Source organism: Neopelma chrysocephalum, unplaced genomic scaffold (assembly GCF_003984885.1).
Source record: "Neopelma chrysocephalum unplaced genomic scaffold, ASM398488v2 Primary Assembly neopelma1_72, whole genome shotgun sequence".
In the NCBI taxonomy this organism is placed as follows: domain Eukaryota; kingdom Metazoa; phylum Chordata; class Aves; order Passeriformes; family Pipridae; genus Neopelma; species Neopelma chrysocephalum.
The window spans coordinates 6721579-6745262 of record NW_020897732.1 but is presented as its reverse complement, the minus strand read 5'-3'; the positions used below and the strand labels follow the sequence as shown (position 1 = coordinate 6745262).

General features: G+C 37.0%; 1 protein-coding gene across 3 annotated transcripts in view; it reads right to left on the bottom strand.

The window, feature by feature from the left end:
• The window catches only part of ESYT2 (extended synaptotagmin 2), an 80194-nt gene that overhangs the window by 24569 nt on the left and 31941 nt on the right, over positions 1-23684 (bottom strand). For all 3 annotated transcript variants that reach the window (XM_027686860.1, XM_027686861.1, XM_027686862.1), the window contains exons 4-9: positions 23109-23185; positions 17186-17258; positions 16272-16361; positions 6070-6125; positions 1076-1196; positions 309-485 (exon numbers count right to left, since the gene is read on the bottom strand). In XM_027686860.1, the coding sequence (XP_027542661.1) occupies positions 309-485; positions 1076-1196; positions 6070-6125; positions 16272-16361; positions 17186-17258; positions 23109-23185 (594 nt within the window). The remainder of the gene's footprint in view (positions 1-308; positions 486-1075; positions 1197-6069; positions 6126-16271; positions 16362-17185; positions 17259-23108; positions 23186-23684) is intronic.

The following is a 23684-nucleotide window of genomic DNA, read 5'->3' as shown; positions in this document are numbered from 1 at the left end:
CCTTTGTGTAGTAACATAGATCAATAAGTAAATGCTTTAAAAAAATGCAATTTAAGGAGTACAGCAAGTATAAGAGCTTTTCAGATGAGATTTGCTAATGTTGGCTCCAAGAGCCTAAATTGCTTTTCAGAATTACTGGTACTAGACAAAAAAAAAAAAGGTTTATACATCAATGGGAAATTTCCGTTTTTTGTTACAGAACTCTTTTTTAGCTCCTTGAGGACATTCCCATTGTATCTTCTTTAACAAAAGAAACTTTAGAGGACAACTTTACAGAACGTACAGTATGGTGTTTTTATTGGTTATACCTCATAAACTTCATTCCATTTTGGATTGAGATTTTCTTTGATGACCTTGCTTTGGAAAATCTGGTTGCCCACACGGATGATTCCATAAGGATCTGACTTTCCTTTGACAATCCCTTTTAGGTAAGTATCTTTCCCCTCCAGGTCCTGAGCTTCAATAAAGTGTATCCTTAGAACACCCTTGAAAAAGGAAAAGATGAGCCTATGTAGTAATGTGAGAGCTTCCATGTCATCACAATTTATGTAATGGATGTTTTATAATTTCCATTGTGATTTCCTTAACATGAAACTTAGTTTGGACACACTGTAAATACAGGGATATCAATGATGATCCCAACACACAATAGACCTAGCACTCAAGAGATTCCTGGAAAGAAAAACTGTCATCAACCATCAGAAACATGGCAGTTATATCAAGAAATACCATGCTATTGGAAGTGAGTAGCAACAAATAGTAACAACTTTTAAGTGAAGCACACTAACAGTAATTTACAGTGATAAGATAAACCATATGCTACTTAATTTTTAGTCTACACAGTTTAAGATTCTAGCAAAACAGAAAAAAAAAAAATCTTTCTTGTTGTTCCTATGAAATATTAACTCCACAGAAATTGCTTATAAATTAAATCACTTCTTTTCAGTGACTGGATTCACAATAACTTGTACTACTGCAGTAACCATATCTAGAAATTCACACATGTGTCCTTAACAGTTACTACTGCAGAAAAAACTAAATGCCAAATTATTAGTATTAACAGAAACATGTTTACCTTTGGTATAGGAAACCGCAGTTGAGCAATCTGCACTTCACTGACAAGGGGGACTGTGATTCTATTTGGAAGGACCAAGTAGTTGGATATTATATCCAATATTATTGTATCTGATAAGCCACTGTTGGAGAAAAGAATCCTCAGTTATAACATCTTTAATTCTGATGAAGTGTCACACCAATATAATCCTTTTGCTACTTAAAAACCGAAATGGAGAAAATATTTGCCTTTCCGGGGGGGGTAGAAAACACATCTGGTTTTTAAACACCTTTTTTTTAAATAAAGGATTCTTGCCCAAATGGCCACCAGGTGGAAGCAGCTGACACTAAATAGCAGAAGTCACAGGGATGAATAAAAAGTTCCCATTTCCACGTCACAGCCCAATTCCCCCCTCACCACCGGCTTTTAAAACCAGTCAGGGTAAAAGGCTATTGCATAAGTTTTCCTGCTTACATTGCATATTACCAAGCAGATGGAAACTGTTTATTTACTTTTGAATTTCCATAATGATTTAACTGTCCCTGAAAGTTTGGCTACCCATTCCTGTATTGTTATGAAACCAATTGTCCTTTTGAGCTGGGAGGACCGTCATTTAAACCAGAGACACACTGAAAAAAAACTCATGGCTGAGTAAAATGTAGCCTAGGGAAGCAAAACAGGTTTTGTTCTGTGAAAAGGGAGTGGCAGTGTAATCACACTGGTAATGAATCATGTAAAAACGCAACCCCACACCCTTCCACAAACACAGAAAAGAGAACAATTTCCTAAGCTACAAGTTCACCCAGATTGGGTCTGAACTGACAACAAATCAGTTCACTGTCAGACCAACAGCACTGGTTCCACACGCTGCCTACATGGACAATAGGCAGAACTGGAGTGCTACAATGCACCACGGAATACAAGTATCCTGGAAGATTTCAGGAGTCTGTACAAAAGTTCAGAGAGAAAATGATAAAAACACTTGAGATACTCAGAACTGCAGGTGCAGTGTCGCTAAAGCTGGTGGAGCTGCTTCAGGGATGAACGATTACTCCTCCTAAATACACTTCATGATTCCCTTTTTAGTCTTTGTGAAATCAAGATGCAGATAATGTTTGATAACTTAGAACATTTTTTGGATGAAGCACTTGTGTGTAAGCACCTTGTGAAGTTTTCCTAAGACTGAATCTGCAGCTGGGAGTAGCTCTGACTCAGGAGGTACCCCATAAAACCGAAAGTGCTGCAGTGTGAAATGTATACATCCTGCATTTTCATTTCAGAGGGAAGATTTGTGGTGAGCAATAACCACTATGCTAGAGAAGGGTAACAGAAGGAACCCATTTAATACAATCCCGCCCATTAGAAAAGCACATTGATCTTTCATGCCAGAGATTTGAAACCTGCACAGCCTGCATCCTCTTGGCTACCCACTTCCATTGTAAATCCAGATGAACTATCATACTTGACAGAACATGGATGACTTTTTAATGGTATCCTGTACAACAGGAACAGAAGGAGCTCAAGGCTGTATCAAGATCAATAGACAGGTCTGTGCAGACCTGTGGCTAGAACGAAGCAACAGTGGATTAGGTGAAGATACTGCTCCGAGGAGATGTTTCCTCCCCCCTTCTGAGAGTTAATTCACATCTGCCCTAAAGAAGAGTCTTCATTCCCTTCCCTTCATGCAGAGCTTATTCAATCATATTTACAAAGATTTTCTTTCTACACGAACCCTAGAAATTCATGGTTTCAGTAATTCTTAAGACAACTACTACCAGAAGATAATTGTGTTATCCGAAAAGTAGCTTACTCTAGCCATCATTTTAACATGCTGCTTTTCAAACTTTTTCAGTTCCATTTTGCTAAACTTCTAGTTTTCAATTTATGTGTGCTAAACTTTCTCTGAAATGAGCCAAGAAAATACAAGTAATTATTTTGTTAGAGTTGACATAAACACTGAAGATATAAACATTGAAGATAAACATCTCAACCGGTCTTAACATTAAAAGGGAAAAAAAGGCTGAACTGATGGTAACTTCCCAAGCAATAAGCATACTTTTCAAAATACAAGTCTGATGGCAAAACTTCAGTGGAAAGATCAGATAAATTTGTTTTGTTCCTGCTTTTGTTAGTATCTCTACCTGGCAAGAAGAGAAAGCTCTGCCTTTATGCTCAGTGCCTTAAGGAGAAAACTAACTGACCTAGGTCAGAGAAAGCAAAGGAGCAACTTGAAAGAAAGGTTATCATGCTCTTCTCTAGTATTTAGTTAAGATCACAGACATTATGAAATTAGCTACAGGCATAAATAAACAGACTCTAGACCAGCAAAAGGTTCAGAGATTGACTAATGTTCAAATAGAGCTACAGCAAGTCTCCTCAATGAAGAGAAAGAAACAGCCAGAAGCACAACACAGCCCAGTCACTGGGAGGATTCACAATCCCCTATGCTAGGACCAAACCCCAACTCTGTGATTCCAAAGTCAATCTCATAATTTTATCCCAACATAAATGCTTGAATTTCACTAAAACACCTGAGAAAAAGAGCCAGCATTAATGAACTTTCACTAAGTGTTACATAGAGAAACTGGACTCCTAGGAGGTCATAGATATCCTGTCTTCAAAAACATGGAGCTGAAAAAGAACACTGAAGATCATAACTAACTAATGAATTAAATGAATTCTAAAACAACACGATGGTTTCAAGCTGTTTAAAACTTATCTAGTATTAGCCAATTGGAATGCTTCCAGATACAAGCATTCTTCATGAATACAAGGCAAAAAATGATAATCTTTTTCATTGTTTTGTTACTTAAAATAAGAGGTCTGATCTATGGATAACAGAGACAAAACACTGACCAAGCAACAGAGAAAGATGTATCAGTTTCAACCCTTATGTTGATGCATCACTGATAAACAGCTTCCTAAGATCATAAGACTCTAGTTATTGGTTTTAAGTACAATTATTTTTTCAGTTCATAAAAGTGAGAGAAGTCTGAAATGTTTCATATAGTTTATTAGACTGTGCCTTCAAAAGCTCAATTTCTTTGCAGAAAAATAATTGGCAGTTACATCCCTTTTGTATTGCTCTATATTTAGCTCTACCTAATTTTTAATCATAGAATAGGCAGCTATGTATTTTTCCTGTGCTGCCTCTATTTGTACTGCAGACACAGCACATCTCTCACTGCACAGAGTGTTTTTACTGTATCTCAAACAACCATAACATCCTCCCATCACCCACATCCCCTCCTGACAGCACTTGAGTATTCTCACAGCCTGGCTCCTCCTCACAGGGAAATTTTAATTCCACTTCTAAGCTATACTAATGATGGAATATGAATCACTTTTGTATCTTTCTCCTTGGGGAAGTCATATAGGAAGAGCAATGGAAGTTGTTAACAGCTGACAGGGAAGCTTCCAGCAGCAAATGCAGAAATTCAATTAGTAGAAGACATATACAAACAGATTATGAATTAGTAATTCAGTATGGAGCCAACAGCTGGAGCACTAAAAAGGTACCTGTGGCAGCAGCAATCTCTTGTTCATCATTGTTTATAACAACTACAATATGTCAAGTTGTCATACCAAAATATTCAACTTATCTATACAGATAAGAAAAACAAATACAGCACTAAAAAACCTCTTGGCAAGGTAGAGAGTAGAGAAAGCATGAGTCACCTCAGTTACAGTTACTATAGAAACTATACCACATCTAGATGGCACCAGTTTGTGCATGTGTGGCCAAGTTTGGTTGCTCTGGAAACCATAAACTTGAGTTATTTAGCGAGACTTTGTTTACATCTGAGGCTTTGTGTTTGCAGTCAGGCAAATATGCACCAGGATATGAATCTCAGGAGCCTAGTAAGCTTAAGTACTAAATGTAAATTTAGTCCTGTTATGCCAAAAAAGCAAATTATTACTCAGGAGCTGTATTTTGGAAGCCATTTTCTCTCACTCATGAAGAAAATCTCTTTCCTCAGAGGCAGCCTTAAGCAGGTTTGAAACATGAGCAATTCTTGCAGCCATTAACCTACTTTATGCAAGTTCTAATTTGAAACTGTTCAACTGGGATTCCATGCAATGGCTTCACGTGTCTAAGTAAAGCAAAACCTGCTTCACTCACAAAATTAAGCTTTAAAGGATTAATTTAATACCTAAATTCAAACCCTGTTTTTAAACAATAAAAAATAATTCTGCAGTCAACTTTTGAGAGTATGGGATCTAATAAAAGGGGTAGTCACAAAATACAGGCATGTATCAGATCCATCATTATCTCCTTAGCCATTGTCTCCATATTAAAAAGCCCCTGGGTATCTATTACAACTTCATAATTATGAATATATTCATGGATTTAACTTTATCAGGATTGCATGATTCAAAGCAGCTTGGTTTTCACCTCTATTGATGCTTTCTTCCTCGGGGTTTTATCATGTGGTATTAGGAAAAGCTCCAAATAAGCTAAGCATTTTTTTACAGCTATATATGGTCAATATTTCTGCTACTCCATTTGATCTTCACATAATAAACTGAAAGCTTTAAAAGTAGGCACTTAAAGAGATTAGAAAGTTTATTTAGTTTGAGTACAGTCTTAAGGTATTTCTAACTACCTTTACACAAGCAAATAGAGATGGATTGGCATACAAAGCCAGGAGCCAAGATATTGTGAACCCACTGGTGTGAAAAAAAGGGCTCTTGGTCTTTCTGCTGTCCTAGGCCATGGCAGATAGGAAATTCACACAATTCTGGAAGTCTGGAAAGGCTGAGAACACTTAAAAATGCAGATTAAAAATTATATTTTCAAAGTATTGTTAACAAGGCCTACTAGATACACTTTTGATGTACTTTGACTTGTAGTGAAATCATTACCTCCTGCAAATTGAGTAATTTCATATAATTCTACATTATGAGATAACTGCTCAGTCATCTAACCTAAATATGATTTAATTGATGGTCTTCAGATTTTCTGGGGTTTACTGGGGTGCAGATATAACAAACACTGCTCTAGGTATACTCACTTCAGGCCAGGAACATCCAGAAGATTGGTCAGTCCAGTCCAGTTAATTTCCAAAAGCTGTGAATTACAGAGAAAAGTGGGAGGGAAAAAAAAAAAAAGAAAAAAAGAAAAGCAACTTAGAATTCATAAAAGTCAGGGAATAAAGCCAATTGCTATAGATTCTGATCTGTGGAGAGTTAATAACCAGTTTCCAGGATTTTCTTAAACAAACGAAACAAGTCTCTTCCATTCTAAGGAATATTTAGACACATTTTTTAAAACAGTTACAAAAACTCACCATCCTCTTATCCACTCTTACACATACACATAAATACACACACCCACCCCCCAACACACACATGTACACAGGATCTACTCCATACAACCAATATAGAATAACGAAATGTGGTCCTATTTTCTGGAGAAACATTTTTGCATACACCATAGACCTGTTGTAGATGAACAGTCACCAACAAAAATTTGCAAAAGAATAATAAATTGAAGAAGAATCCCATGTGAGACCAGGAAAATAAGAGATCTAGAAGACATGACCTACAGAAAGAATGAAGGATTGGAATTAAGAAGGTGGAAGGAGGACAAGACAACAGCTTGCAAACATAGAGAAGGCTGCTTTCAGTGACAAAGAGACAAATTCATTCTAGCACTGATGCAGTAAAGAAGAAAGGTATCAACAGGATTAAGTACCAAAGTGAGAAAAATCCTCAGAAATAATTAACAGGGTAACTCATTGCTAGATTAGATACACCTTCTTCACTGAAAATCTTTACAGAGTATTATGCTGTATAAAGGTACCTATTCTGTTTCAGGACTGCTGGCATCAACAACTAATGTAAAATGTCCTTTTCAGTCCTATAACATTCTAATTCTAGATAAGAAAACCAACAGAGCCGAGTTTCCTTATTTCCCTTCCCACTGAATGCTTTTTATTAACTGCATAGAACTTAACTGAATATACAAGCAACAAACAAATCCAAACTCACCCAATTACCACCAAGTTTCCAAATCTAAATAACCCAATCTAAGCATAACTGCATGAAAAAAGGATTTTGAGATTCCTCAGTTAAGAGACTAACTGTGGTGTTCAGCTAAAAGCTGAAACAAAACAACAGATCTCTACAAGAATATATGTTGCATATTTCCACAGACAGGAATCATCACCCTACATTCACTTTCTTTTTTAAAAAAATAGCACATACCTTTCTTTTACAAAAGGTCTATTAATAGTTTAATTAGTGATTTCCTTTGTGAATACTTCCACTAAAGATAACACAATACATTTACTCATATAAGGAGCACTGTTACTTAATATACTTTTTTGTAATGGTGGCAAAATATTTCAACAATGTTACCTATAAACAACATTATCTGGCCTACCTGTAGCAAACAATTAAGCTGAAAAAAATCATTATCCTTATAACGAAAAAGGTAGTAAGATGTAATAACCAGATATTTCAAAACAAAAGGCAGGACATATCATAGGGATGTACTGCAAGAATCTACATGAGCCAGCAACATGTCCTTGCCACAAACAAGGATAATGCTGTCCTGGGCTGCAAAAATTACTGTCAGCAAACTGAGGGAGGTGACTCTTCCCCTCTGCTCAGCACTGAGGCCACACCTGGAGTACTGTGTCCATGCTGGGCTCCTCAGGACATGGACATACTGGAGAGAATCCAACGAGGAGCCATGAAAATGATTAAGGGACTGGAGCATCATGTCACAAGAGATGTCCAGCACCTTCATTATCCTTGTGGCCCTTCACTGGACTTGCATGTCCATATCTCTGTTGTACTGGGGAGCCCCACACTGGATTCAGCACCCCAGATGTGCCTCACAACCTCCCTCAGTCAGCTGGCAATGCTTTTCCTAATGCAGCCCAGGGTGCTGTTGGCCTTCTTTGCCACAAGTGCACATTTCTGACTTCTGTTTCCCTTTCTGTCCAGCTGAACACCCCATCTCTTTTTCTGCAAAGCTGCTTTCCAGCCAGGTAGCCTGTCCTGGTGCACAGAGTTATTCCTTTCTAGGCACAGGACTTTGCATTTCCATTTGTTGAACTTCATCAGATTCCTGTTGGCACATTTCTCCAGCTTGTCAAGATCCCCCTAAATAGCAGTACAACTATCAGATGTATCAAGCACTCCTTCCAGTTTTAAGCAAGCAAACTCACTCAGAGCACACTCTGTCCTGTCATCCCAGAACCCATTAGAGACAATTTGTTATAAAATGGGTTCTTTTACATTGGTATGTAAGCTTTAGTTGTACAGTTCTACAATAACAAACTATGAGCTAGAACAGAGAACATTTATATTTAGGAAAACTAAGATTATTTCAATACATTCTTCTTTGAAAATTAATTGTGCAAATTATTAGTATATGTTCTCAAATCTCTTCCTCATCCTAAATTAAAAAGAAAAAAAAAAGTTAAGAAATAGATAACTGCACCAGGACGAAAAGTCCAACTCAGTGTGAATAACTTCAGTTTTGCACTACTACTTCACTCCTGCAAAGCCACAGATGTTTAAGCAATAGAGCAAACAAGCACCTTGGTAGTAGTTGATAAGACTAACCACAACTTGAGTTTTCAGACTAATTCTCTTGTTCTAATCACAAGCTTTAACTGTACATTATGTGACACTTTAAAAGTCTACGTAGTATACCAAGGATCTGGAAGAAATAATTTTATACTGTTTTAAGACAAAGAACCCAGTTTATTATAAGATTAATTATTTTTTCATTATTCCTAGACAAAATATAAGGCAAATGTTCACCGTAAACACCTCCAAAAAGTGGTCCCTACCCAAAGGTGTTTATACCTGCATGCCGTAGTTAACAGTTTTACATAATGATATTTTCAGACAGCATAGCAAATGAGATAATATCTGCATTTCCTTTTCTTTTCCTGTTTTGTTTAGTGTATTGCATATGACAATTAACACAGCAAAGTCCTGTGCTGTCTCCTAAATAGACTTAACCCAATAAATGCATTGAGCAACACAATGTTTGCTGAAATTCAGCATTGAGAAACATCTCCTACGCTCAACTGAAACTCGGGTCATAGTGGTTTCTGTATTAACTGCCACAATCCAAAACAAAATGAAGAACAATCTAAGAGGTGCCACTGAGAACTGAAATATTTTCCACTGATGTGACTAAAAAGCATTTCAAAAGGTTGCAACAGCATCCGAAACACATACAGTGCCTATGGTACAACTTCACTGTCAATACTTTGATTATTAGACACATCTTCTCAAAAACAAGGCTACCTATTCATTCAGTCACCAGTCCTCAGAGCATGAGGAATATAAAAAGTAATTACACAAAAATCACGAAAAAACAATGCTACTAAGAGTGGCCATTTAGACGAGAAATGCAATTAGTACCTATAATATCAGAAATTCTCTTCGTCTACAAGAATAAATACAAAGACAAAGGCCAATTTCAGAAATGTTAAAGACAAATCTTTACCAGTCAAAGTTGAAGCTCAGAAATTAAAAAAAACATTACTAAGGCTAAGCACTTTACAGGATTATTAGAAAAGCTTTGCAAATAAATCTTAAGCCATTAAACATTTTGGAAGGAACATGAGCCTTCCTGGCATAAATCAAGCTTTCACTATGTGGGCTTTGAAGGCAAGTTCTCCTTGCAGACAAGATTTGTTACATTTGCCCACCACAGAGCTTCCTTTCCAGTTCTACCAGAAGCACCCAGCAGGAACATACAGTTTAATCTTAAGTCTACAGGTATAAGTGACAAATGCTTTTCTCTGCTTTTGTGTGTTTGTTTTTCAATTTTAGTGTTCTATCTCTCCCTGCCATCACCCCAACATTCCTTTCAATAAGGTTGTTTAAATTCTGCACTTGGCTTTCAAACATAATCAGACCAGCATAAGATACACCTTTTGTGATGTAAGAAAATAAGAGTTTTCCACATGTCAACAATAACTCAGACAAAAAAATATACCTGCAGTAGTATAGAAATAGCAGTGGCAGCAGATGAACCCATGGTAGACTGAGAAGAAAGAGAGGCAAATCTACAGAATTGCTTGATGTGCAGGAGGGAGCCCTTCTAGCCACAGTCCAACCAAATAACAAGGATTTTCATTCTACATCTTGGGCATTCACATGCCATGACTTGCTGGAGAAGATGACCTCCTAACCTGTGGTCCTGAGGGCATGTTAAAGCAACATCACCACCCTAACTAACTGAAGAGCCCTACAGAGAAAAAGGGAGTAAGCAAAAGACTGATGAATCTTTTATGAAGCACTGAATATAAAAAACTTGCATATTTAAAAAATAGCTAAACGATATCATTTCCTTCTCTGTCACCACTTTGAGCAATGCATGATTCTCTTAGTTTAGCTAAATTCAGGGAATGCCAGCTGGTTCTCTGCAGCAGAAAAAAACAGGGCACTGGAAAGACTGTGTTCAGGATTTGTCACCAAGTGAAATTCTGCCAGAAGCCAGAAATGATGTAGTGTCTTTCCACAACACATTGCAACTGAGAGAGGTGCTAAGCCTTGCAGAGAATCTTCCCAGCCACCTCACTGGCCTGGAGCGGGATTTCAGACACCAGTTACACTTTCCGACAAAGTAGAATGTGTGTCTTGTTACTCAAAGCTCTTTCAATTCTTCCCCTGCTCAGAGAAGTAAAAACAAATTATGTTTCCTCCCTGAAAACCAAGAAATTCATGTCTTACCAAGGCTCTGTACTGAGAACTAATGCAACACATAAATGCAGTAGAGTTTAAAAAAAATAAAAAAACAAACCCCTGCAGCACATAAGAAAAGGCTAAAAACTGATGAGCTTTGAACATATTGGGTGTTCTCAATACCCTAGAAACATTTAGAAAAGGAAAAATATGTATTGGAATGTACAATACACAGGGCCATAAAGTTCACAGCCACAGAAAAGGCAGTTTCTAACACTTCCAACCTTGTGGCTTGATTTGGCTGCCACAGGCACTACTAACTCTCAGAAGAGAAGCCATGGAGTATTTTAAAATGCTGATTAACAACTTCCTGCTAATCAAGTTATGGAAGCATAAGACTTCTGCAGGAAAAAATTAAGCTCTACTACAGGGCACAATGATATAATTCCATGGGATAAGTTGTGATTCTTCTCAGAAATTTATTACAAGGAGGGGACTAACATGTCCTTTTCTGTTACTTGTGAATGGTCATGCAGAGACACGGTACAATTTGCCTGTTAACAGAGCACAGCCCATTACCATTACAGTGCTCACTGCTAACATTATTGCAATAATTTAATAAGTAACATTATCCAGTATATCTCCCCATATATATCTCCCCAAATATATGACAAACTCAGCCTCTCAAATAAGGTTTGACTACACAATACTACAGAAAGTCTTTCATCACTGCTATAGAAAACACAGCGTTATCTCTGCACAGGAACTGTGTTTAACATTAATAAGCTTTTCAGTTGTAACTGTGAAGATTTAAGTGAGATAAGAGAGGTAAGATGCATAGCAGAGGGGTAAGAGACAGAGCAGACAAGTTTCGAGTTGAAGTGACCAGAAGGATCCCAGCTGACTTTACACAAGCCCAGTGCACCAGTTCTCCAGTGTCAGCTCCTCACAGCTTCATTTCAAGCCAATTCTCTCCACTTTCTACCTTTCTACCAGTCTGCATTTCGGTTCACACCCTCACACCAGTCTTGACAATCTCCTGATTCTGTAGTGAGGCAGCTCAGGATGCTAAAATACATCTGAAGGACAGGAAACTGGACAATTCTTGTTGTGTTTAATATCCTGCCAGCTTATGTCCCTTACCCAGCTTCCTTCAGGAGCAAAGTTTCAACACTAGTTTAGGAGAGACAATAACATTGAATAGGAGGGCACAGGGAGAAAAGAATATGGTACTGTGGAAGCACCAACTGTGCTGGCCCTTACAACATCCCATAAGCTATGAAAATTTACAATCACTGAAAAAAATGTAAGGTATAGCAAAGGATAAGTATGCTGAGTAACAGTGCAAATCACTCTCACTTTATAAGCAACAAGACTAATTCTTATCAGATCTTATTATAAGAGTACCTGCACATCAGCATTTATCCAGATGTTTCACAAACTCCTTTAAAAGAGGTTATAGAGTTTTGAACATAGTCTCATACGTTGTAAAGACATTTTTGATCAACTAAAAGCAAACCAAAACAAAATTCTTCTGCATTCTAAATAACAACTTAGTAGTTTTTCCAGCCATTTCACTAGGACTCATTCTTGCTGCAAGCACTCCTTTTGAATCTAACATTCATCAATACTTACAATTTTGAAAGTCACATCCAGCCAATTTTCCAAAGGCAGCCAATATTAAATGAAACTAAACCAATATTAAAATAAATCAAAACTACAGGACAGAACCAATCTGTAAAGTGAGTAGAGGGAGAGTAGTGCTTAAGTCAGCAAGTGGGAAGGCAAAACTGTGATTCTAAAATAGAGAGCTTTGGAAAAGCTGCCCACTTTTCCTGGAAGACATCCTGTTTTTCAGCCATTGTTCTTTTTAGAACAATAGTATTAGTATTTTCATGTGTTTATTTTGTTGGGAGGGCAGGGTGGGTTTTTTTAAGAGAAAAAGGTTGGGTTAGGACACACCTTCAATACTGAACATGTCCCTGAACAAGCTTTTGAAAAGTACCACTTTGCAGTACAACTATAAACCATATACACTTCTCTAACTGAACCAAAAATCAAAGTAACTATGTACTGGTTTGGCCTAAAAGTAAAAGATAACAGAAACTTCGAGAAGCCAAATATCTGGTCAATATACATGATGTTAACCTAAGGAGAAGGCTGTAAACAACCTTACAAATCCTGACTACTTCCACAGTGCTACCCTCTCTCTAGCATTGACACTCAGATTTAAAAGACTACTTCAAACATTAGAATGCACATATTTCTTTCCCTTGAAATCTCCTACATATTTGGACATATGAAGCTGATGAAACTTGTAGTACCCTTTTCACAATAACAACAAAATACAGTATATAAAAAGTTTCATACAGTGTAAGAACTCTTGAAGCATCAAAACCCACGCATTACTCAGAAAAATGAGAGTGGTAAACTCATTAAACAAGTATGCTCAGAACTATTAATTTAGGCCATGTTGCCTTATATAGTCATTAAGGCCAGCAAACAGATGATACAGAGCAAGAGGAATTGTTGCCAGTTACTTTAGACTGGAAAATATGAGAACAAAATCTAGTGCTAGCTGCCAACTCATTCCTCTTCTCTTCTAACAAAAATATTTAAGAAAAGCTTTCCTTGGCTGTAGCCACTTGCTCTGTAGTAAGAGGGCAGAATTTGGGTATTGCTATAATAAGCATTATTTTGCATTTTTCTACCGAAGTTAGAAAAATAAACACCAAGAAAACACGTTGCAGTGGGGAGAGAAGTCTGCTTGGAAAAAGCTGAACAGCCATGCATAACTGTCAAAATTATGGAATAACTTAATTATCTTTTGAATCATTCACCCTAATGTTTGCTTGGACCTTGACCTCTAGCTTAGTTTTTAAACGAAAGGAGGGTGAAAAATACATTTAATATTTTTGTAACTGAATACTTTTGGGGAGGGCTTGACTTTTTAATAGCCCAAACTGATTCTCCAGTCTACTTCCCATTCTTTTTTGTCCCACTAGGTCAACCAAACCCCTAATAAAGTGTCATGGGAGTAGCAATAAAGACAAAATTACCATGGACAAAGTATTTCCCAAAGTTCAGAAACTGACCACAGATGAGATGTGTTTCATCTGATATATTTTCAGTTTATTAACTCAGGTGCTAGTTGTCCTAATTAAGCACTCTGCAGATGCACAGCACTTAGCATCAGGGAGAGAAAGGACTGGGCACAGTGCTGAGCTAAAACCTGCTGGAGAGGTCTCTGGGAGTACCAGAAGTGTAAGGTTTGGATACATGCTGCCAGAGCACAATGCTGACGGGCAGAGAAGTGTCAGGAGCTGCTTACAAACATGCCTGCTGCTGATCCATCCCTCCCTATCCACTGCCAGCTTTCCTAATTCTCCCCCAGAAAGCACCAAAGCAGGAGTAGCTGCAGGAGGTACCCCAAGGAAGTGGTCCAGACATGGCTCCAGCACTGAGTGTCAGAATGGCTTCTGCAGAAGGACCGTGCACTGTATTCACCTTCCCAGTGAATACAAAACAGAACTGACAGAGACAACACAAACCACATCTAGAATATGAAAAAAAGGTTGTTCCCATAGGGAAAAAGAAAAAAAGCAAGCCTCTGTCCACAAAGCTAAACTCTTCCCCCCGCTCCTCTAAAACAGAATGTTTGCATTTAAATTGTTTATTGGATTGTCCCTGCAATGAGCTGGGCACTGTACTGTGTCTGGAAATTGTTTAGGAGAGCACTAAATAGCAAAATAACATCAGAGAGAACATTAACAATCATCTAGTGCAAACCAGCATAAGGTAGCATTCAATCCTTGTCAGGGCCATGCTTAGTTTGTAGTATAAACATGAACAGTAACAGATGCCCTACACTCACACTGCTCAGCCAGAGGGTAAAAATGAGACATCTCCTAATGTTTAGACTCACTTAAAAGAAATGTGTGGAAATCCAAATTCAGTTCATCCCAATGTACTTCCCCAATTATTTCCAAATAAGAGCATGGACGTTTTATCAGCTTTGCATGAACTGATTCACTTCTACAAAAAATCTCACTAAATTAGCCACAAAATATTTCCAAATTCTTGCATACTTTACTTATATTTAAGTCTACATTCCCTCTACCCAAGCACACATGGTTTCTCTAGACTGATGAAACAAGCCACATAAATGACATAAGTGATACCACTAGTTTTTCCTAGGCTGTACATAAACACCCATACAAACCTACCTTTCCAACAGGTTACCAAAACATTTATCATAGAACATTTGTTCAAAAGAACTGTGTTTCAAGAATGTGATTTCCTTCAAGAAATTAACAACATACCTTCTAAAGCTGTTGAAGTAAAAAATTCACTCCCACCCCCCCAAACCTTGAAAAGTAAATGAACTTTTCAGAGTTGCAGACTACCGAGGAACCAAGATGATCAATTTGAGATGCTTTAAAGTGTCTAAACCCATATACTTGTAATGTATGACCTACAAGTCTGAAACTGTTAAATCTTGACATCATACATCTCAATGTTTAATTAGGACATACCCAAGAAACAAAAGCATCCAATGGAAAATATACTTCCAAGAGATGGAAACAATTAATTTCTTTAGCATAAGAATTTCCACGATGTTCACATTTTCTATTCAGCTCTCTTATCAATACTTATTACAAGCAGTATCAAACTTGAAATTGCTGAAACTGCCATAGACACAGCTACAACATCAAAGAATTTTCCACCAGCAAGTGTGCAATTTGTATTATTTTCTCCTTTGTATTTTTATAAAACAAGATTTGTTGAAGTGCTCTGCCTAAAACTGAAAGCATTTGTGGGTTGTCCCCTTGTTTACATCTTCCAATCTGGTTGTATCATTTCCACACCAGCAAGACCTTGTTGGCTCACTTTTGTTTCATTATTATTGCTGCCCAAATGTGCCCTTTGCCCTAGCACATATTTCAGCTGAATTATGTGACATTTTCTCTCCTTTCAACTTCTGAATCCTTTCAACTTCTGAACTTTTAAATTCCAATTCCATCCCACTAAGTGCTTTATCCATCCTCATACTTGGATCATTGGTAAATGTAATGGAAGTTGCCCCCCTGCTATCTAGGACAAAAACTTTAAAGTAGGTGGGTAATTTCAAAAAACCCATTCTAAATGTAATCTGTGCTAACACCAGCATGGTTTTCAAAACAATTTTGCACAGATTTTGTGAGTCTTAACTTAGACCATGCCTACCTGCAGACTGTCATAAGAAGAGTAACAAAAGCTTTTTTAATAACAAATCTAGATGTTGTATTGATATCGATCTTTCCTTATCCAAAAGACTTGTAAGAAAAGTTTGACAGCTTTGACGAAACACACCTCCAAATTCCAAGGTAATTATAACCCATCTTGTTTTTTTCTAGTATTAATAAAATTTTCCAGTATTTATCAAGGAAAGTTTAACCAAATGGTAGCAATTTCCCAAGTTCTTTCTTTTTGCTGCTCAATTCTTGCTCTGTCATCTTCTGACTACTGTCATCAGCACTCTAAAGAGAGTGGAAAGAGAGGTAAAAGTACTTACAGGTTTCCTAAGGAAAAAAAGGGATAGTGCTCCAATTAGGGGCATGTCTCCAATTAGTGGTTCCAGGATAACCCTCATGGTGCCATGGATCTGTGGAAGAGGAAAAAAAGACAATGGAACTGACTTTAGTTCAAGTTTCAAGTAAAATTTACTTGCTGAAAATGCTCACACTTTTAATTAAATTCTTGCTTATGGATGAATTATATATGTGTACAGCTTTACATGTCATCCAAACCAAAAATCTTCACACAAGCACTTAACAGTTGGGCTTACAAATTCATTACATCCATCTCTGTGGTGCTGTGTCATGTTAGTGGTAATTTCACTAAAACTGTGAAGTAGATTATTCATAAAGCTTGATGTAGACAAACATGCCAAAAGAAACAGGAAATAGCATCCACAGGTAATAGAACAAAAGCAGGTAAATGGTCATAGGTATGTCAAGACACACACATGTAAAAGAGCAAACTAATTTTCCTCATTAGAGAGAGATCTGTTACTAGAAAGCTAAGAAAATTTCAGAAACAATGTCAGAAGGCAAGGCTACTAATAGTAATAGTACCTAAATTAATAATTTCATCTAATACTGAAATATTAAATAAAATAAAAAATTTTAAGCTCCATGGTCCCTTTATGAACTGACACATCACATGAATATTGGCTTGATGTGAAATTATCTCCAGTTTTTCCTCTATAAAAGGTCACATATTTAAAATCATTCTACATCTTAGAAAAATGTATCCTTTCCCCAAGTTGTGTTACTGAAATTAGTATGCAATATCAATATTATTCAATTGAGAAAAAAGCAGTAAGCAACAAAACTACACAATTACTCATTCTTTCTTAGAAATTATTTAATCAGAAAGTAATGATTCAGTGATATCAAAATCAAAATTAAAAAAATTGAAGTTTACCTGTATACTTTTCACACCAGCTCTGCAGAAGTATCTCTTGATCTCCAAATCAATTTCACAGTTTCCAACAAAACTAAACCAAAAAAGAAAGCATACCTTTCACTTTTATGGACTAAAATAACTGTTAGTTCTGTTTTGCACTGTCATGACAACATATTTTTTATCTTGGTCTATGCACAAAAAATGCATGTTGAAACATTAGAACATAGAACAAAGTCAAGTTTGTAAAAAAACCCCTTCAAAGTGTCATCACTGTCATCAAAACCACTCCAATGAATACCGAGGTAAGTTATCATCTCCAGAAGAATGCATAAGAGAAAACACACAAGTGGCCTTAGTCTTGGGAAATAATGGACACAGAATTCCTGCTCCATTTCAGGAAAACTCTCCATAGATATCATTGATAGTGCATGTACCCAAATCTACTCTCATCCAATATAATCATGAGAAGCACTAGACAGAGATGGTGGTTATGCTGAAAATGAAAGTTGTCTGAAATATTCATAGACTTGCAAATCCAGGCATATTTAGAATTTCAGTAAGCTGGGAATGCTGAGCTGAATGATCCTTTAAGCAAGTTTTAAGCAAAAGAAAATTGAGTCCTTTCTGAAGGGAGAGAAGGCAGGAAGCAAATTAGAGAATAATACATTAAAAACAATGCAAGGTTTTCCTTGAACAGTTCTTGCATCCCATTTTTGGGCATGAAAGGTCAAGTGACTGACATTTTGCAGATGCTGCCCTGTATCTCAGATTTGTAGAAGATGGTAAAAAGGAAGTCCCATCTTTGATCATGCTATAAGGCTACAAGATTATTTGCACACAGCTCAGGCTTGGATTTTTAGCTGCTTTTCCTGAAGCTCCATACAGGTCAAGCATATAGAAGCAGAACTGAGCAATTTTTTTCCAAGAACCGCTGATGCTGTGAGACACATTGGTTCTGAAAACAAACAAATTCTGAGACTCAACAAGGAATTCAGGAAGAAAGCTTGAGACTGATTTAGCAAGGGAACTGGTCAATGATTCTACAGGATGAGAACTAAACCAAAACCCAACAGATTGAATACCATGCTACAGTTAGGGAGAGATAAGCTGGATGACCAGACTAGCTAAGCAGATACAGGTCATAACAGAAGGACAAATAAAATCTGAAAAGCTTTCTGAACAGACTGCCCAGTTAAACAAAATGGAAGAAGGAACCAAGTGGGATGGAGATAAGGCAGCTGAAACTAAGGCAGACACTGCTGGAAGGAGGGGGAAGTTGTTTCTTCTACAGGGCATCCTGTTCCAGATTCTGCAGCAGAGCCCAGGTTTCTGCACATGAGGTTCCTCAGGCCCAGCCTATAAAGTGATACACTATTCAGTCGTGTTTAGGAGGATGATGGAACCTTATTACAAAAATGTCTGGGGGATTGTGAACAAAATGGAGTTTCTCTTCCCATGGGCCATTTTAGGATCAAGTCAAGACAACATCAACTACTCTCACAGTAAAAGCAGTACAGCAGGACTCCCACTCCCTCCCGCTCACAACTGATGGCCAGGAGGAACTATCAGAAGAAAACAAAGGTGAGAGTTGCTGCATTTTGAATATCCATTATTCAAATCACCTGTAGCCTCCTCTGCTTTGTGTGTGGTTGTGCTGTCTTGTGGGATTTCAACAAATACAGATCTTATCAATCCCTTAAACAAAAATAAGTAATAGCACCAAGATTTTCTTCTAAAAACTTATTTTTGACTATTCAGAAGATAACACTATGCAAAATCTTTTTTGTTCAATGACCAGTTTGGGGAACTGGAAGACAACAACATGATGGGGTCTATGTCAAAGGAAGCTGACAGTTGCTTTCCTTGGAAAGAATGTAATGTGACTGTACAGTTTAAAAATAGGTATATAATTTTTAATACACCATTTAAAGCGATGTAATTTCTATTTTTAACCCATCTAACTATATATAGAGATAGTAAAGATATATATAAATACACTCCCACATAAATATGTATAATTGCATAACAACATGACATGGAGAAGCAAGGTCAACTAAAACCTGCAACTGAAACCTCAATCTCTACACTCTGTAGCATCAGAACTATTTGTGTTATGAAGACTGGGAAGCTCGTTTGAAAATCCATAACAACATGATGACAAATTGAAGTAAAAATAGTAACAAACTGCATTTGAGAGTAATAAGTCAACAACTTTTAACCTTATAATAAAACTAAACATGGTTTTATCCCCTAAGATACTTGGCCGGGTTCATGAACTGTCGATTCCACTTTAATATAACATACAACTTGAAGGTTCCTTTAGTAAGCAAATTCTGTACATTCAGATCCTAATATTCCAGAAATATTTATGACCCCTATTAAGGTACAGATCATTGAGACAGATTACAGTTTAATGAGGACACTCTCATAGAAATATAACAGCAGCTGTACTGAATCAAACCAGAAGCACAGTACAGTGCATCTGGTCATTGTAGCCCATGGAAGATACACAGAAGAGAAAAAAAAAAGAAAAAAAAAGTTAAAAAAACACCAAAAAGCAATGAATAGGACAAAATTATTTCCTATATTACAATGATGTGATTCTGTACAGTGGACTATCTTAAATAACTATTTTTAGAAGGTCTTTAGATAGACCCTATTTTTACATCTGTCTTCTGTCAGTACAATGGTAGTGAGTTTCTCTATTCAAGTATGCCACAGGAAAAAAAATATTTCCATGTGTTTAAATCCACAGCATAAAACTGTTTTAGTGCCTTGATTTTTTTGTGTCATGAGAAGGTGAAGAAGCTCAGTAATAAGCTATTAACAACCATTTCTTCAATCTCTCAATCTTTTTTCACTTTCTTTACTACAGTTACATTTAATTTTACAGAGTGTATGGGTCAACAGAAAACAAGATAACCTTTAACCTTCCCCAAGTATTTACTACATTCATGCACTTTAGCAAATCGACATTTTATTTAGACTTGATCTTCATTTGCTCAAGTAGTTAAAATTATTTGCCTTGCTCATTTTTGTCACCAAGAATTAGACTTTTCAATTGTAACATGAGTTTTGACAATTATTCCTCCCCTGTACTTGGTGCTGTGAGGCCACACCTTGAGTCCAGTTCTGGGCCCCTCAGTTCAGGAAGGTGCCGGAGCGGGTCCAGAGAAGGGCAGAGAAGCTGGTGAAGGGTCTGGAGTACAAGTCCTTTGAGGAGCAGCTGAAGGAGCTGGGGCTGAGGGGAGATCTTATTGATCTCTCAACTGCCTGACAGGAGGGTGTAGCCAAGTGGGGGTTGGTCTCTTCTTCCAGGCAACCAGTGATGGGATATGAGGACACAGTCTCAAGCTGGTTCAAGGGAGGTTTAGGTTGGACATCAGGAGGAATTTTGTCACAGAAAGGATGATTAGACATTGGAATGGGCTGCCCAGGGAGATGGTGGAGTCACCATCCCTGGAGGTGTTTAAGGAAAGACTGGATGTGGCACTCAGTGCCGTGGTCTAGTTGACATGGTGGTGTTGGGTCATAGGTTGGACCTGATGATCTCAGAGGTCTTTTCCAACCTGATTGACTCTGTGATTCTGTGATTTTTTTAACACAAACTCCACAGTAAGAGAAAGCCAAAGTGTTCCCTTAGCAAACACTGTCCTGAAATTGAACCTTTAAATATATTTTCCAATGAGTGCTTTGTGGATTAGTTATTTGAGCTGCTTAGAAGAGTGAAGTTCTTAATTGGATCCTGAGTGATGAACAGGATCTGTTTCAAAAGGTTCTGAAAAATACTCTGAAGCAATGATCATAATGCACTCAATATCCTTGCAGAAACAATAAAAATTAAACCAAAACACGCTCCTTTTGCAATTAAAATTAAAAGCAGAATGAAAACAAACAAACAAACAAAAAGCCCTCAAGGATGATGCAAAAAAAACCACAGGTGTTTTGGAGACACTTTCAAACTACTTAAACGTACTGTATGGAAGGTCAAAAGCAAATGCACATATCCCACCACAAAAACTGACAGTAGAAAGAGCTAAAAGAAGCCACAATAGTGAAACTGCAGGATAAAGGGAATTATTAAAAGAATTAATGTACTTAAAACCAAAATTCAAATATAAATAAAATAAAATCTTTCCTTCCTTCCCCTGCCACACTCCCCACAGAGTTTGGCTTCCTAAAGCTATTCTAATGAATGCTTAGAGATTGTTTTCCTTCTCAACTCTATTTTGGGAATGAAGGGTTTATAGAAAGCTCCTAACTTTAAACTAATAAATAAATTAAAATTATAACAAAATTATTTAACTGGAGATCACAATCTACAGGGATAAATACTCCAAAGGATGGACTTTTCTCCAGCAGTGAGACTGTTCTTTATAATCTTGCAAAACTGCAATGAAGTTGATTCCCTAAGACACAGTTCAGTGTTGGTATCTGTACATAACTCTGTGCCAAGAACACTTGTTACAGAGACACTTATTCTTCCTGTTACTACTGAAACAATCCAAGTAATGGACCATCAGAGGATACATAAAATATTAAAAAACCCCAAACATCAAAGAGTAACAACTGATACTGTGGTGCTCTCTGTCTTAAACTTGCATAGTAAATCCTTTGAAAAAGAGCCCTTTCCAAACGAGGCGTCAAGGAGAAGGTTTAAATATGAAACAGGACTTCCTTTGATGATGGTTTTGTCTAAGCCTTAATTCCTGGAAGCTACAACAGTCACTCTATAGCTCGTTTCCATTTTCTTCCTGGAAGCCTATGCAGCCAGCAGCAGGGACAGGTTGTTGGGCTAAATGGGCTCAGCACTATTATTGTTATTTAAACCACTTCAAGGAACTTGTTTCAGTCTTTTAGATTGGATTCTACTGCAGCTGTTTACCACTTCTTTAAGTAGGCTGCAATGTAATGTAATGAGACAGGTCTAGGTAAAAGGACATTATTCCTGAAATTTTTGTACAAACCTACTGGCCCTCTACTTCATGACGATGAGCAGGAGTTAAAAAAAAATAAAAAAAGGAACACTAGATTTACCCCGTCCTCCTGTGGGAATTATTCTGCTCTAAAGGGCAGAAATGGTCTTGGAAGACTTGGCCACCCAAATGTCTCAAAAACAGCTTCTCAAAAACAATTTCTTTGCACTGTGTCCACAGCAGTCAGACAAGGTTGTTTTCCTGAGGGCTTATATCTGAAGAGGTGAGGCTGTTCTCACAGCTGCTGTCAGAAGTGGCAAAGAGAAAACTGAAGAAAATTTCTCCATTAGGGTTAGGACATCCCTATAGGCACATCCATCCAGTGAAATAAGCTCTTAAGAGTCAAGCCCACTGTATTTTGTCCAGCAACACCAATCCCTGATTTGGATAGCTGTCTTTTTCCTAAAAAAATAAAGTGATTCATCCTGATCTACTCAGGAACCTATATAAAAGGGGTCATGATGAAGTGGCAAGGAAACCTGAAGCAATGGAGAACAGTTATTCTGGCATTTTATATTACACAGATTTATTTGGTTGGTGATGTGAGCAAAACTACTCCTGTAGCTCTCATATTTTCTAATACTGCGTTTATAAAAAAAATCTAAGTAACTGAGAAAAGTAAAAAAAAGCAAAAAATCTTGTATCCTGAATTTTAGACTAAATTTAATGGCAAAGTTTTAATACATTAGAAAAAAAAAATCAAAGATAGTGCTTTATCTTTGAAAAGTATTTTTTATTAACCAACGTGACTTTAATGATGCAGTCACACTGAGTTGATATTCCATTTCCCTCAGATAAATACTATTTACAGCATGCAGTTCCTTCCTCCAATCATACACAATTAGAACTAACTACATTTGTGTAATGAAGCAATTCTTCTCTTTTCAGGCCAACATAACTGACAAATCAAACAAAGTACATATTATAAAACTTGGACACCATTGTAATATGGTAATAAAGTTTACCTGATTTGAAGGTCCAAAATGATCTGCCTTTTGTCCACATTTTCAGTGTAGACTTTTACACCATTTATCCGCAGAGGCTGAAACAATGAAGCAAGTAAAAGTTGGATTCTTCTACTGAATTATAGCATATTAAGTTTTTAACTTTGAAATAAAGGTGAATATAGAAACATTCATGCCTGAAGTTAAGCATTGTTAAAAGGTGTGAAGCAAAGCTATCAATTTAGTTCAAACAGTTATTTCAAGGGTAAAAATTATCTTGCTGGGATTCACTTAACCACAACTGTTCTGTCAATTACCCTGGGTCCAGACTACTAGATCTCAAGATTTACAAAATGTTTAATATCAAGCTTTCCCTATTCCCTCAATAAACATCTAATTTCTCTGTACAAGTGTATGTCTAATACTCCCAAAGAGTTCTTTTCTGGGCAACTAAAACAAGCAGCTAAATTTAATTCACAAAAATGTAGTTGCCATAAGTGGAATTTAGTGAGAATGGATAGAAAAGAATCTGTAATTCCCACAAGAAGTTGAGTCAACCACTTTGTGCTCTCTCTCTAAATCATTTGTTCACACTCT